Source organism: Cajanus cajan, chromosome 8 (genome assembly GCF_000230855.2).
Source record: "Cajanus cajan strain Asha chromosome 8, NIPB_CcT2T_4, whole genome shotgun sequence".
In the NCBI taxonomy this organism is placed as follows: Eukaryota; Viridiplantae; Streptophyta; class Magnoliopsida; order Fabales; family Fabaceae; genus Cajanus; species Cajanus cajan.
The window spans coordinates 20,837,183-20,852,230 of NC_138524.1; the positions used below are offsets into that span (position 1 = coordinate 20,837,183).

The 15,048-nt window shown below is 32.8% G+C and overlaps 1 protein-coding gene across 1 annotated transcript; it reads right to left on the reverse strand.

Moving 5' to 3' along the window:
- Positions 1-13,325: 13,325 nt before the first annotated feature.
- Positions 13,326-14,699, reverse strand: LOC109812921 (uncharacterized). The gene is made up of 2 exons (XM_020376988.3): positions 14,353-14,699; positions 13,326-14,215 (listed from the first exon to the last, which is right to left on the reverse strand). The coding sequence occupies exons 1-2, from the start codon at positions 14,516-14,518 to the stop codon at positions 13,524-13,526; spliced, it is 858 nt and encodes a 285-aa protein (XP_020232577.1). The 5' UTR covers positions 14,519-14,699; the 3' UTR covers positions 13,326-13,523.
- Between the last annotated feature and the right edge of the window lie 349 nt (positions 14,700-15,048).

Here is a 15,048-nt window from a genome sequence, read left to right on the forward strand (position 1 = left end):
TGGAACTTGGTCCAAATATTCCCCAAGTTGATGATTTTGAACAATTGGAGTATCTACCGGCTTGCAGTCTAGTAGCCCAACCTCCGATAAAAGATCTAGGATATATTTTCTTTGAGATAAAAAGATGCCTTGCTTTGATCTAGCAACCTCAATTCCCAAAAAATATTTGAGTCCTCCTAGATTTTTCATCTCAAATTCAGTTCCCAATTTTCTTTGAAGTCTTGTTATCTCCTCCGAGTCATCTCCTGTGATGATCATATCATCTACATAGACAATTAATGCAGTTATCTTCCCTTGACGATGCTTCAAGAATAATGTGTGGTCCGCATTACTTTGTTGAAAGCCATATTTTTTCATTGCTAGATTTAAACGCCCAAACCATTCTCTAGGAGATTGTTTCAGGCCATACAAAGTCCGTTGCAATTTGCATACCACCTTAGTACCAGACTTACCAGACTTCTCCATATACCCAGGGGGAATATCCATGTATATTTCTTCTTTGAGATGTCCATGAAGGAAGGCGTTCTTGACATCTTGTTGATGCAGCGGCCAATCAAGATTTGCTGCAAGAGATAACAAGACTCTAACAGTGCTCAACTTGGCCACCGGGGAAAAAGTTTCTTGGTAATCTACCCCATATGTTTGGGTAAAACCCTTGGCCACAAGTCTTGCCTTATATCTTTCAATGGAACCATCAGCTTTGTACTTGATAGAGAAAACCCACTTACACCCTACTGTTTTTTGTCCTTGTGGTAAAGGAACAAGAGTCCATGTTGCATTTTTGTTTAATGCCTCCATTTCTTCATTCATAGCTTGAGTCCATTTTGGGCTTTCAAGAGCCTCTCCAATGTTGGTAGGAACACTTTGTGAGGAGAGTTCATCAGCAAATCTCTTAAGTGGTTCAGATAATGCCTTGGTGGAAACGTAATTTGCAATTGGATACTTTGATCTTTGGCTTTCTACTTCAGGAGAATATCGTTTCGGTGGATTGCCCCGATTATGTCGATGAGGTAGCCTATAGCTAATAACTGTATCAACATTGTCAACATTGTTAGAAATATTAGAGGTGCATATAGTGTTTACCTCAGTAGTATTCTCAGGAGTTGAGTCATTGGGAGGTACTGGAGAATGGGGGGATTCTACTACTTCAGCTTCTTGAGGACATTCTGTTACTGCAACTTCTTCTATTGAACTTGTTTGAATTTGTGGAGCCTTATCAAACAGTGTATCATCAACTACTGTATTAGTATCCTTGAACCAGTCAAATGTTAGCCATTTCAACTCTTCTTCTTGCATCTCTCCCGGAAGAGTAGAATTGGATGGCATGGGGAAGTAGAAGGTGTCAAGCTCAAGGAATGTAACATCCATGGTTACATACATGTGCCGAGTTGTAGGGTCATAACAACGATATCCCTTTTGATGTACACCATATCCCAAAAAAAGACAACGAACAGCACAAGGGTCAAGTTTGGTTCGTTGGTTCTTATGTAGGTGAACGAACACAACACACCCAAAAACTCGTGGTGGGAGCATTTGTATGGTAGGTAATGGCACAAATGTAGACAAGGTTTGCAGCGGAGTCTTAAAATCAAGAACTTTTGATGGCATCCGATTGATGAGATATACTGCAGTAGTGACAGCATCCACCCAATAGTGGCTAGGCACGTGTGCTCCTAGTAAAAGAGCCCGAGTCGTTTCAAGGATGTGACGGTTCTTACGTTCTGCAATGCCATTCTGTTGAGGAGTTTGAGGGCATGTGGTCTCGTGGATAAGTCCATGTTTTTGAAAATAATTACGAAATTGTTGATTTACATACTCTCCACCATTATCAGAGCGAAGGATACACATCTTAGCTGAGTATTGAGTCTGGATCATTTGATGGAATACTTGAAAAGTTTGAAACACTTCATTTTTCTGCTTCAATACAAAAACCCAAGTCATTCGAGTACAATCATCTACAAACGTCACAAACCAACGAAATCCCAAGGAAGAAGATTTTGGGGATGGACCCCATACATCAGAATGAATCAAAGCAAAAGGAACATCACTCTTATTCATACTCAATGGAAAATGAGTTCGATGACTCTTAGCTAAAATACAAGTTTCACATTTAAGGTTCAACAATGAAGTATCTGAAAACAAACTAGGGAATACATGTTTCAAGTATTCAAATGAAGGGTGGCCAAGTCTCCGATGCCAAAGAAGAATTTGTTCCCTTTTAATGTTACTCGGGTGATACATGTGATGTGCTTTGCCGACACTAAAATCTTCCATATAATAGAGTCCCCCCCTTTTAGTACCACGCCCAATTATCTCCTTGGTGAGAATATTCTGAAGAAGACAAAACGAAGGATAAATTAGTACCACGCAGTTCAAATCTTTAGTGACTTGACTCACAGATAGTAACTTATGAGATAGAGATGGAACAAGTAATGTATTAGATAGTAAAAGTGTTGGTGATAACATCACAGTTCCAGCCCCTGTTACCGATGATAAACCACCATTGGCATTGGCAATACTTGTGCGTCGAGGATTTGAGCGTTCATAGAAATCAGTTGCATCAAATGTCATGTGATCAGTAGCCCCAGAATCGAGTATCCATGCATCACGGTCACCATCATGATTAGAACAGAGTAGAGTATTACCTTGGATATGGTCTGTACTTGTTGGAACAAGTGAATAGTGTGATTCTGTAGTAGCCATGGCAGCTTTTCCTTGGTTGTTACTTGTGTCACCTGAACCTCGACGTTTTCGAGCCTGGAACTCGGACCACCAATCAGGATAGCCATGAAGTTTGAAGCAAGTGTCACGGGTATGTTTGGTACCTCCGCAGTGCGAACACTTGGTGCCACTAGATGAACTTTTATTCATGGAATGGGTAGCCATCAAATTGGTTTGTAATTTGAGACCCTTAGATGCAAGAACAGCACCAGGTATCTCATTGGTGTTGTCCGTCATCACTGATTGTCGGAGGGCTTCCCTTCGAACATGCGCATAGGCTTGCTCCACTGTTGGGAATGGCATCATCTGCAAGACATCACTACGGATGTTATCCAAGTGATCGTCAAGTCCATCCAAGAATATGTATACTTGATCTTCTTGAACAAGGGTATTGTAGTGTTTGATATCAGTGGGGCATTCCATCGGATTTGGGCGACGAAAGTCAATTTCACGCCAAAGTCCTTGAAGGTCATTGTAGTATTTTTCAAGAGAACCACCAGCCTGCTTAAGACGAGTCACTCGACGTCGAAGATCATAAACTTGAGATTTGTCATTGCCATCAAAATATGTAGTTGCAATTGCGTCCCACACCATTTTCGCTGTGGGAAATCGAATAAAATTCCCAATAAGGGAGGAATCCAAGGAATTAATTAGCCATCCCTTAACCAGTGCGTTGTCAGTCCGCCAACGTCGAAAGGTAGGGTCAGTTTGAGGAGGTTGTGTTAAGTCACCATTGATATATCCCAGCTTGTCTTTGCCAGAGATATACATTTCGACCACCTGGGACCAAAGGGCATAATTACTGCCATCCAGTTTAATGCCAATCGGGGCAACAGGATGATCAGCATGGGACTGAGGTGGGGTTGAAACCTGGTTCAGAATTTCTGCCATTTTTGTAGCCAACTCCTCTAAGGTAGGAGTAGGAAATCCTGCATCAGCCATAGAAATTCAAGAGAGCAGGATTTGGATCGTGTATGCTCTGATACCATGTCAAAATGACATGGTCATAATAATTTTATTCCACTTTATTGTAATTACATGAGGTACTGATATATATATAGAAATTATATCAGTTATACACAAATTAAGATAATCACCATAATTGCCATAATTATATGATTTTTACAATTAAGCGACATCCCATAATTTTCTCTTGAGAGCTTGCAGAATCAATTCTCATCATGACTCACCAACACTATGCACTACCTTAGATTACCGATTATAGCATCAAGGCTCTCATTAGACACACTTCATGTACAAAACTTTTTGTGACACTATCTCATAGATTCAACTCATACTCATCTCATTCTCTTAACACATCATGTTAATGTAAAACTCATGCATACATCATCATTGATTCATTCTCATGTAACAAATTACCATCATCTTACATCACATCATTTACCAATGTTTCAAATGTTGCACACAACATTATCACGTCAAACATCAACACTTCCTCACCTTATGAATTGCCATTTCCTATCACATAATGTATAATCATCTCTTATCACATGTAAATTTTTCATTTACGTATAAACATATCATATCATCCACACCACAAAATATCTCATATTGCCTATAGGAATAAAGCCTTAAGCATAAGGTAACACAAACATAATCTTATATCTTCATCATAACTCACTCACAAATACACCCTCGCATTCTTACTCTTTCTTAACTAGTTATATAAGTATCTCAAACCATCTCCGAGATTAAATACTTAAAGGGTAAAGAAACACACCAGTACAACTCGCAAACTATATCTCCTTATCTTAAGCTTTTATGACATTGTGGGGTCTAAATGCGATATATGGAGTTATTCTTTTGATATCAAGTTAATCTCAATTTTTGTTAGAAAGATAATACAATTATCTATAACTTTTATGTTAACCTCAAGAGTTAATTTTTTCATCTTCTATTTTTAATAATTATAAAACCCAACTTTTTAGCCTAAATTTTACAGCTTGACCTCTACTCACTAATTTGGTCATAACTTGAGTTCTATACCTCATTTTAAGATGATTCTAATGACATTTAAAAGCTAACATCAAGGGATATAACTTGCATGAAGACCCAAAAAGAAAATATGACCATATATTTGTTTAAAAGAGACAATTATTCTTTTAAAACAAAGTCAACTCGCTCGAAGCGAACTGTTACCCAAAACTTTTTGTCAGGACTCGCTTGAGTGAGCCTCAAGTCTCTTGAAGCAAGCTTAATTTGCTTAAAGAAATTGTATGGTTTCTTATGTGAGCTACCATAGTCCAAAACCCGATATTATACCATTTGTATGTTTTTAACCTTCCTTACACCATTCCTTAACACTTTCAATCCAAATTTAATCAATAAGATTACAGCATATTACTATACAATTAAGTCATCAATTACCCAAATCTACATGCTCATTTCAATTATCCCATATTAACTCAATATGTTCATTCCCTAGGGTTCCTAGAAGAATCCATTGGCAATCCAAAATCCACAAGATTAGTTAATATACACAATTGAACATACATATACATCAACAACATTAATTAGAATACTAAAGAATCAAAAGGGAAGCAAAAACACAAGTTAAGATAAGAAATTTAGATTGTTCTCTCATACAATGCATACAACAGAGAAAAAGATTGAGGGTCAATCTCATTACTTAACATATATCTTACACCTAAAGCGAGACTACTCACTCCCTTTTACCTCGATGAGTAAGGCGCGAATCTCTGGAGTGATCCTTTGATTCTCCTAGCTCTTCAGAGCATGAAATGTAAGAGAGAAAAGTGAGAAGTGTGAAAATAGAACTAACTTAACCTATTCATAAAACTTCTAACCCACATTTAACCCTCTACACAATTAAATCATGGTTACGCTTCCCTTTCCTTAAAATATTAAAACTTATAAATAAATAATATATAAAATAAACATATTTCTCCCAACCCAATTATAAATGAAATAAAATATATAAAACGATTATAAATATGAACACATTTTCTAAAATACATTTAATTATATAATTAATTAATTAAAACATATATTTTTTTCAAATACTTTTTTATAACAAAATAACTTCAAAAATCTTCTTTATTATTAAAATACTCATAATTATTTTAAAATCCTCTAAATATATTTGTAAAACCAATTTAATTAATTAAAACATGCTTTTAATAATTTTTGAAAACATAAGGTGTTACAACCATGGTTAGTTATAACACTTTGATAAGATATTGATAGACGTTCCTTGGTTGAGGGTGGTTCAGGGGGAATCACCAAGGATGGGTGGTTCTTATACCATAGATGAGGTGGTCCTATTTCTATGGCTCATAGGCTATTTTGAGTAGAGGATGTTGAGGAGGTTTGGTACCACATGTATATAGAGTTAGGCACATGCATTTGCATGAGTCTCTATATTTATAGTTATGATGATTGTTGAGATGTTGATGCATATAATGCTATAAGAATTAAAACATATTGATTAACTTAGGACTAGAGGAAAAAATGTTTTTGAAAGTTAAATATTCCATTGTGTGGATATTAGTGTTGCACTCTAGGAGGCCAGTTGTTAAAAAATCCTCATTAATTAAGTAGGCGATAACTCTTGAAGTGGACTATTGTGTCTCCTCTAGATCTCTAATCAATTTGCTTACACACACACTATATATGTGTGTGTGTGTTATAGGTACATATTTAGGTATTGTGACTATATTAATTTTAGGTATTTTAGTTGTTTTATATTGCTAGTTGACTATCCATAAGTATAATAACCACGGAAGTCGTTACATATATATCCTTTATATGTTATTTTAATTGAATTATTGTAACTGGCGCAACAACTCAATCGGTGACCTCTTATGAATATATCGATTGGCGTATATATTATAAAAGATAGTTAATTGATCTTAGACCTATAAGGACACAATATTTATTAAGATGATCGACTTCAAGTCAATATACCGCACGCCTAAAAAAAAGTCAATCATAGACTTAAGGAGATACAATTTCCTTTATTCAATACTTTACTTAAATTATTAGAATTAATAAAACACATCAATTAATTATTCTCCTATAACAAAATTGATCAACAATTAACTAATCTAATAAGGTATGTTGGTTCTAGGTCTATCGGGATAGAAGGGAAACTTTTAATTTTTAGGTGGCTTTCTTTCATATTTGGAAAAAAAATGAAATAATACGGAGTCTCCCAACAAAATTTCTTTTCTCACTTACGAACAGAGCAACCGAATGAAGAAAAAGAACAAAATTTTAAATTTTTTGTTCCTTTCTTATCCATTCTTTTACTTTTTCCCGTAAACACACGGTTAGGATCAAATCACAAATAGTTTTATATAGAGAGAATGTTTGAAATAATTAAAAAAAATTAGTGATATAAGAAAACAAGAATAATTAATAATAATAATCATTATATTAAAATAGATAATTTAAATTAAAAAATTATAAACAAAATTATTATTATTATTGTCGTTATTTATTTTTATTTTCATTATCTTATTATTATTGATATTGTTATCATTATTATCAAATAGTATTGACGATATTTTAATAAAATACTATATTGATATTTTTTTTAATTAGGATTAGAGATTCATAATAATAATATATATTTATATTTAATATACATCTAATATATATTATTGAGATAAAATTTTAATTTTAATAAGAGAAAGATATAAATTACATAAATTTTTTGTCAAAAACATATGCTTACCCTATTTTTTTCTACTAATTTAATGAAGTCAGGCGTTATAGAACTTTTTAATTTGATAAAAGCATGTTATAAAGAAAAAGTTTTAAGCGATAAATATTAAAGGTCTGTTTTACGAATTAAAAATGATAAGTTAACTAAATCATCAGTTAAAAGTTATTTAGTTCATTAAAATAGTTGTGGTTACTAGTCGTTAAATGTTAAATATATAACTTAAACAATATATTTGTATGTAAACATTTTTTTTTTGGCATAAATTTGCATTTATTTTCTAAATAAAAAATATTTTTAAGTCATTGTAAATTTTGAACTCTTACTATTTAAAAAAAACAATTTAAATAATTAATGTAATAATTAAAATTAGAGAGATGAAGCGCTAATAACTTCAAAATGACGATGAAAGAGAATTTCTTTAAAAAATTTAAAAGGAAACAATATATATATATATATATATATATGTATATGTATGTATATTTTATTGAAATTAAAAAAAAAACAATTTAGAAATAATAAAATCAAACATTGCCTCAAATGCCATTAAAAAAATAACATAACTTAGTGTGAGATAATCTTATTTACAAAATATTGATATTTTAATCAAACAAAATTATAAACTAATTAAGTAAATACTACAATTTTGTTGGAGAAATGATCAAATACACTCTTTTAAGTTACCATAGTGCATAAAGTATCATGGAAGAGGAAAGAACAAGTCATTTATGTTGAGTGGGTCACTATGCCAACACATTGAGTTAGTGGATTGACTCACAACTTACTTGGGACATTGATTCCATTGGTTATTTGTATATTAACAGTCATAGAGGGTCAATTTCATCTGTTTTTATTCTCTGTTATAATTATAACGTTTTCAGTTCAATATTGGTAAGGTTCTGGCTTTTCCTCACACCCAAAAGTTACTTCTCAAAGAACTCATACATTTATATGGTATTTTTTTTTTCATTATTTTATTTTATTTTTATTCTCTTCCTGTCAGTTTGTATTACTTATTATATTTTTAAATATTTTTTTTCTTGTATCTCTCACAAAGTATACATACCACAAGCTTAAAAAATATAATTTTTGCTTCTCAAAAATTGTAAATTTTCTGAGTGGTAAAGTAGCATAAGCAGGACTAGTTTCCAAAATTGTGCATATGGATGGTCCACAGCATAAATCATGGTAGCTATAAGCTATTCATTGTCAAGTATCGGGTAATGCATGGTGCCTCTCAACACACAATAAAATACTATTGTTTTCATTTTGAACAATTCTAAGAAGTTGACACGACGATAGCGAGGACAGCGAGGACTAAAAGCAAAAAATATATAATATAATAATATAGTTTGTATATCAATAACGGTATTAATATTTTTCTGTTGAAAGAAAAAAAAATATGTTTTTTTTTAAATAATTAGGATATTGGTTGGTATGAAATATTTATTGTTAAAAGTGATAACGATAAATTTTTATTGCTCTATTGGAGATCGTAAACACATACAAAATGAATATTCTCCTATAATATTAAAAAGGAAAAAACAATATGATTGATAAAATATTTTTCTAATAAAAATGAAAATTATTAGATAATTTAAAATTCTACAAATCAAAATATATTTTATTTAGAGATGATTTAAGGAAAAATTATTTTTTATAAAATATTCTTTTTGTAATGATATGTCATGATTGTCACACTTATGGATCATAAATATTAACAATAAAACTAACTCGTACGAAAGGATTTATATCCAAAATAAATTGGATATGTACATTATAACATGTATTTATGTATAAGCAACTAAAAATCACTTTACAAATATATATAGTACATGTATAATCATCTAATATAAAAGCAATATAAGATCTTAAGTGCTAGTTAAGAACTGTATACAACTACCATAGGTAGCCCAAAAGATCCAAAAGCACCACCATCCTCCTGATGACCTCCACTACTCACCCCTACCGACCTATCCTATTATGATCTTATGCAAAGTATGATCATTCTAATCCTTCTACAAGGAAAACATGAAGGGTAAGCTAGATTTAAAAAATATACAAGTATAGGAATGCAACATCTATACTACTCACCAACATTCAAACCATCAAGTCAACAACTCATGGTTTACATTGTCTAACAATCAATAAAACATCCAACATGTTTAAAAGTAAAACACCCAAGTCAGTCAAACATTCACCACAAACATACCCCACATCAAGGTATTTATACCTTGCACATGAACAATATTAACTCCACATCATATGCACACACCACAACTAATGCATCGTCTCGCATTTACCAATAGAGATCTCCTAATACACTAGGATAGTCTAAGTGGCTTGACCCTACCGAATCAACCCTAATCTCTTTCATTCCATATGCGCTTCTTGGATCCACAACTAAAATGAGATACCAATCCTTCCTTTGATTTCTTGGTTGCTGCCACTTACATTAGGAAATTCCAATTCCATCATTAAAACTAATATAACTGGGTATAGGTGTACTACGACCTTAACATGTATTACCAAGTCACATATGGAGTTAACCTACTAACTATTTGCAAGGAACCACACAGCTTTTTTTGGTAATTAGTTAAGGGTTGTAGAACTTGACTTCATACATCACTCCACATTGACTAAGGGTCAAAGAAGACTCAACAAAATCCACTTTAAGAGTTTCATACCTACTTAAGGAGGGTTTTCAACAATTGGCCTCCTAAAGTGCTAAAACAAGATTCCTTATGTGAGATCTTCAACTTTCCAAATAACATTCTCTTATTTAGTTCTAAGTAAATAAATATGCTTTAATGCCCACAACATTCTTAACATCAACACCTCATTATAGATTTTTTATATACATATGACCTTAGGTCAATGCATATAGAGATCAAATCACACCAACCATTTATAACATACCAATGTTTAACACCTCAACTAAGAATAACATACCAATGCTCAACATGTGACTTAAGTACAACATACCAATGTTATAGTATAACAATCATACATAGCATATCAATGCTCATCACCATTTCAACTATACAAATATAACATACCAATGCCTATTGTCATCATTTTACATCACATAACATGCAATAGGCTTGAACACTCTATTCATGTTCACCACACAACATTTAATTGTAAGAAATTATAAATCATCACCATACAGTATCCCAAATCAATGTATAATCAACATATAAGGTATTAAATTGAACTTTCATTCTGTAAAAACATCCAACTCATACAATAAAGAAAGAACTTGATGCTAGCGCTTTAAGCGTCCAAGATTCTTGCTTTGAGCGACACAATTTCAATTTAGCATCAAGAAACTCACTTGGAGCAAACCTAGACAAAGAATACCCCTAGAGTCTCAATCTAGTTGCTTGAAGCGACATCGCCCTCACTCTGAGTGATCGAATTTTCTTAAAAGCGCTCTTTTAATTCCCTTTATGTGAGCAAAGTTAGGAACTACCCCTGAACTTCCACCTCCACTTGCTCTAAGTGAGTGAGTCCTGGCTTTAAGCCATCGAAACTTGCTCTAAGTGATCACGATTTTCTCTGAGCAAGTCAAGTCATAGACTATCCTTAACCTGATCACTCTCGCTCGCTTTGAGCGATCTACCATATAGGCGCTCTGAGCGAGCAAACCAAGAAACCTGCATATTCATGAATCAATGCAACAACTTCAAGAACCATATACAACTTCAAATATTCTCATCTACTACCAATTTTTTCAGACATGCAACTCCGAATTTAAAATCTTTTTTCATCCTACAATTTAGAAATCACACAAAAAGCCACATGCAATTACCCAATTGCAAACAAGTTAAGAATTGCCTCATCCTTTGCCAAGAACACCTAGCTTATTTAAATCTTCAACTCCCAATCCAATTCATCACACCAACAAGCATTTAATCAATAATTCAAGTACAAGAACACCATAATCTTTCAACAAACAAATTCTACCTTCCCATACCTTAAATTTGGGTTGACCCAAAGAGGAAGAGAGGAAGAAGGAAGAAGAAAACAACCTCGGGTTATTTGCACCAATACGCTCAATTTTTTTGTCTCATCACTTTAAAATGTTTCTATTAACAAGAATCTCACTCTCATATTCTTGGGGGTCTAAAATAAGAAAAAGAAAGTTTATCAAATTGAAGTTTGTCCACTACTACCAACAAACGTAGTGTTATATTTTTTGCTAAATATATTTTTAATTCATATTAAATAAACAATTTTTATTTTGATACTTGTAAAATGTGTGACATTTCTAATTTTTTATATTTATAAATCCTTAAAATAAGCGCTATTAATATACTCATTTTATAAAGATAAAAAATATTTTATAAAAAAAAGTGTAAAAATTTTAGAAAGATAAAAAGAATTATATAAATAAAATTAAAAATTCTCGACTAAAATTATATTTAAGTTAATTTTATTTTATTAAACCATATTTTAATAAAAACAGGACTTCAGGTTTTTTGAAGTCATAAATTTTCGGGAAGGAATTATGATTATACTTTTAACTTTTCCGCTATCATGTGATAATAATCAGACGGTCATACCTAACGAACAACGAACACATTTTGTACTAATGTACTTTCTTTTTTTCTTACTAAGTTTTTTTAAAACTTAAATTACGAATAAGAACATTATTTCCTTTTTACTTTATAATGAGATTGATTATTAATTATGCCTGCTGTCTTTGAAAATATAATACTACACCTGTTATTTTGTATATTTATTTTATAAAACAGTACTTGTAATAATAAAAAAATATCTTAAAAATTTTACAATAATTAAATTAGCACAGATATGTTTTTTATATATAATATAATTAAAATTTATAATAAATTATATATATAAATAAATATTATATTTAAATATATATATCATATTTAAAATTAATATACATAAATATTTTTAAATATAGAAAATATATTTTAGATTTATGACAAAATGGGTCAATCCGTCCCGTTTTGACTCGACGCGTCAGTGATCCATCGAAAACGGGTCAAGCTGAACCAGTCTGTCATTGAAAAATAAGTTAAAAATGTTGGTTTGTCCTACCTAAAGGTGAGTTGATGGGCCAGCGGATCGGCTAGCATACCATTAAAAAATACAAAAGAAAATGCAATTTTTTTTTTCCATTTTGCCACCCCTACCAGCTAGTATGGAAACAAAATATTAGACTCCTTTTTGTAATTTTTTTATTAACAAAAAAAATACATTAATAATGAATATTCTTATTATATTTGAACTCCTTTTTAATAATCATTATATTGGTATTCATAAAAAAAGGATAAAAGACACGATATATAGATTATTCCATATTTAAAGTTAGGATTCGAACTTTTAACAAAAGGATAAAAGACATGAGTCTTAAATACTTATATCAATCAATGTTAGTTAAACAAATTTCAATTAATCTCATTTTATTTGATGCTATTATCTCCAAAATATATTTTTGATTCATTTAATTGAGATTGTATTTTTAATATTTTTTTTATTCTTGATATAAAATTTTAAAGAAGAATAATTTAGAAAAATAAATTACTATATTTTTTCAGATGAGATTAGTAGATATTAAATGATATATTTAATTAGCGTGATTTTTTTTTATCTGTATAACTGAAATTAGTAGTATTTAAAGCAAATATTCAAATTGATTTCTGAAAATCGTGTTACTTAAAAGTCCTCAAAAAGAAATGAATTATTTTTAAATTACATAAATATGAAATATTTTAATTAATTAATCTTATTTTTAGAAACTAAACTTTATTGGATGAATATTTCCAAACATCAAATTAAATGCTTATTCCAATATGTAAAAGTCTGAGATGACAACTAAGAGTCTTCACATGTACAAAGATAAGTGAAAATGACACAACAATGGCACCAGAAGCTAAAGTTCCATAAATCATGCTACAATAAATCATGTATCAGAGTGAAATTCCAATGTAAAACTCACGATCACAGAACAATAATGCTACTAAACCATGTCCAAATCAAATTAAAAACAACAATATCAAACTCCAAAATACAAAACATCTCACTAATGTATGTTTTAAATTCAACCCAAAACGGTTGATCAATAACGCAACAACACAGACCCAACAACAATTGTAAGCGAATACACCAACACAATTGAAGGAGACACACATGATCCACTATTTTTCGGTGACGGCGCCGTTGAATTTGACGACGGTGATGGCCCGGTTGAATTAGACGACGGTGCCGGCGTCGGATTTGCTCCCGGCGGCGCCGGCGGTGATGAACCCGGTGCCGGTGGTGGGGTCCCCGTCTCCGGTGCCGGCGCCGGAGGGGAGGTTGACGGTGTAGATGTGGGGGCCCCTGCCGGAGTTATGCTCGCCGGCCCCGGAGAATTTGCCGTGGGTCCGCCGGCCGGTGCCGGAGAATTCGCCGGAGGTGCGGCGGAAGGCACCGGAGAAATGGCCGGAGACGGTGAGGTGGCTGGCGGCGACGGCGGCGACACGGTTGGTGGGTTTGGCTTTGGCGACGGTGAAGGTGAAATCTTTGGTGGTTGTGTTGGTGATTTTGGTGATGGTGGTGTTCTTGGGGTCAAAACTACAACAATTAATTTTTGACCCTTTTCACAATTTCCATCTTTTCCACTAATGAAGTAGAATGGTCCTGAACGATCAAACTTGAATTCCGTGTCACCGTTTTCGAACTTCTTGATAGGGTTGCTCTTGTTGCACTTGTCGTAATCCTCCTTCTTCACTTCCAACACCGAGTCCGAACCCTTCTTGTACTTGAAAACTAGCATGAAAAAACACACACACCCATCAATTAAAACCGTTGCCCAACGCTAAAAATCTCATCTTTTTGCATGATGGAAACTCAAAACCTATGTGGGTATGTGGTGGTAGCTTTAATTAGTTAGAAATTATTGTTACCTATTGAGTCGTTGATTTGGAACCTGTTTCTTCCGGCCCAATTGTTGTAACTCTCGGAAGGGTTTGGAACCCACCCTTGGTTTCCACCAACGTTTAATTTGAGGGCTTGGGAGCTTGAGACAAGGGTGAGGAGAAACAAGAGGAAAAGGGGTCTTTGAAACTCCATGAGGGAAATGGAAGTGAGTGTGGATGGGTGTTGTGCGGGTGTGTTTTTATAGAGTGAGAGTTTGTGATGGTGTGAGACACGAGGTTTAGGAGGAAATTAGGTGGTGGTGAGGTAGTAGAAACTGAAGCTAGAGGGGAAAAATGTTGGGGATTGAAATAAGAAGGGAAAGAATCAAAAGATTTTACTATTAGTACAAAGGAGATGATGTTGTGGAGGAATAAAGGGTGTCAATTGAGGGAGTGTAACGTGTGAAAATTTTGTTTGATGTTTGTGTTCAAAGATTGAATATTGGTTTTTTTTTTTTTTTTTTATCATATAAAATTAATGAGTGTAAGAAAACGTATTTAATTTCTTGAATTTTAGGGTGGACATGGTCTTGTGGTGAGCATGGTGGTTACAAGAAAGAGAATAAAAGGTTACTCCTGCATTTAATTATTTGACTATTTGATCCCTTTTATTTATACGTTCCATTATATAAAAAAATATCTATTTGGAAAATTTTAAGTCTTGCATATAGATTATGCCAAAAT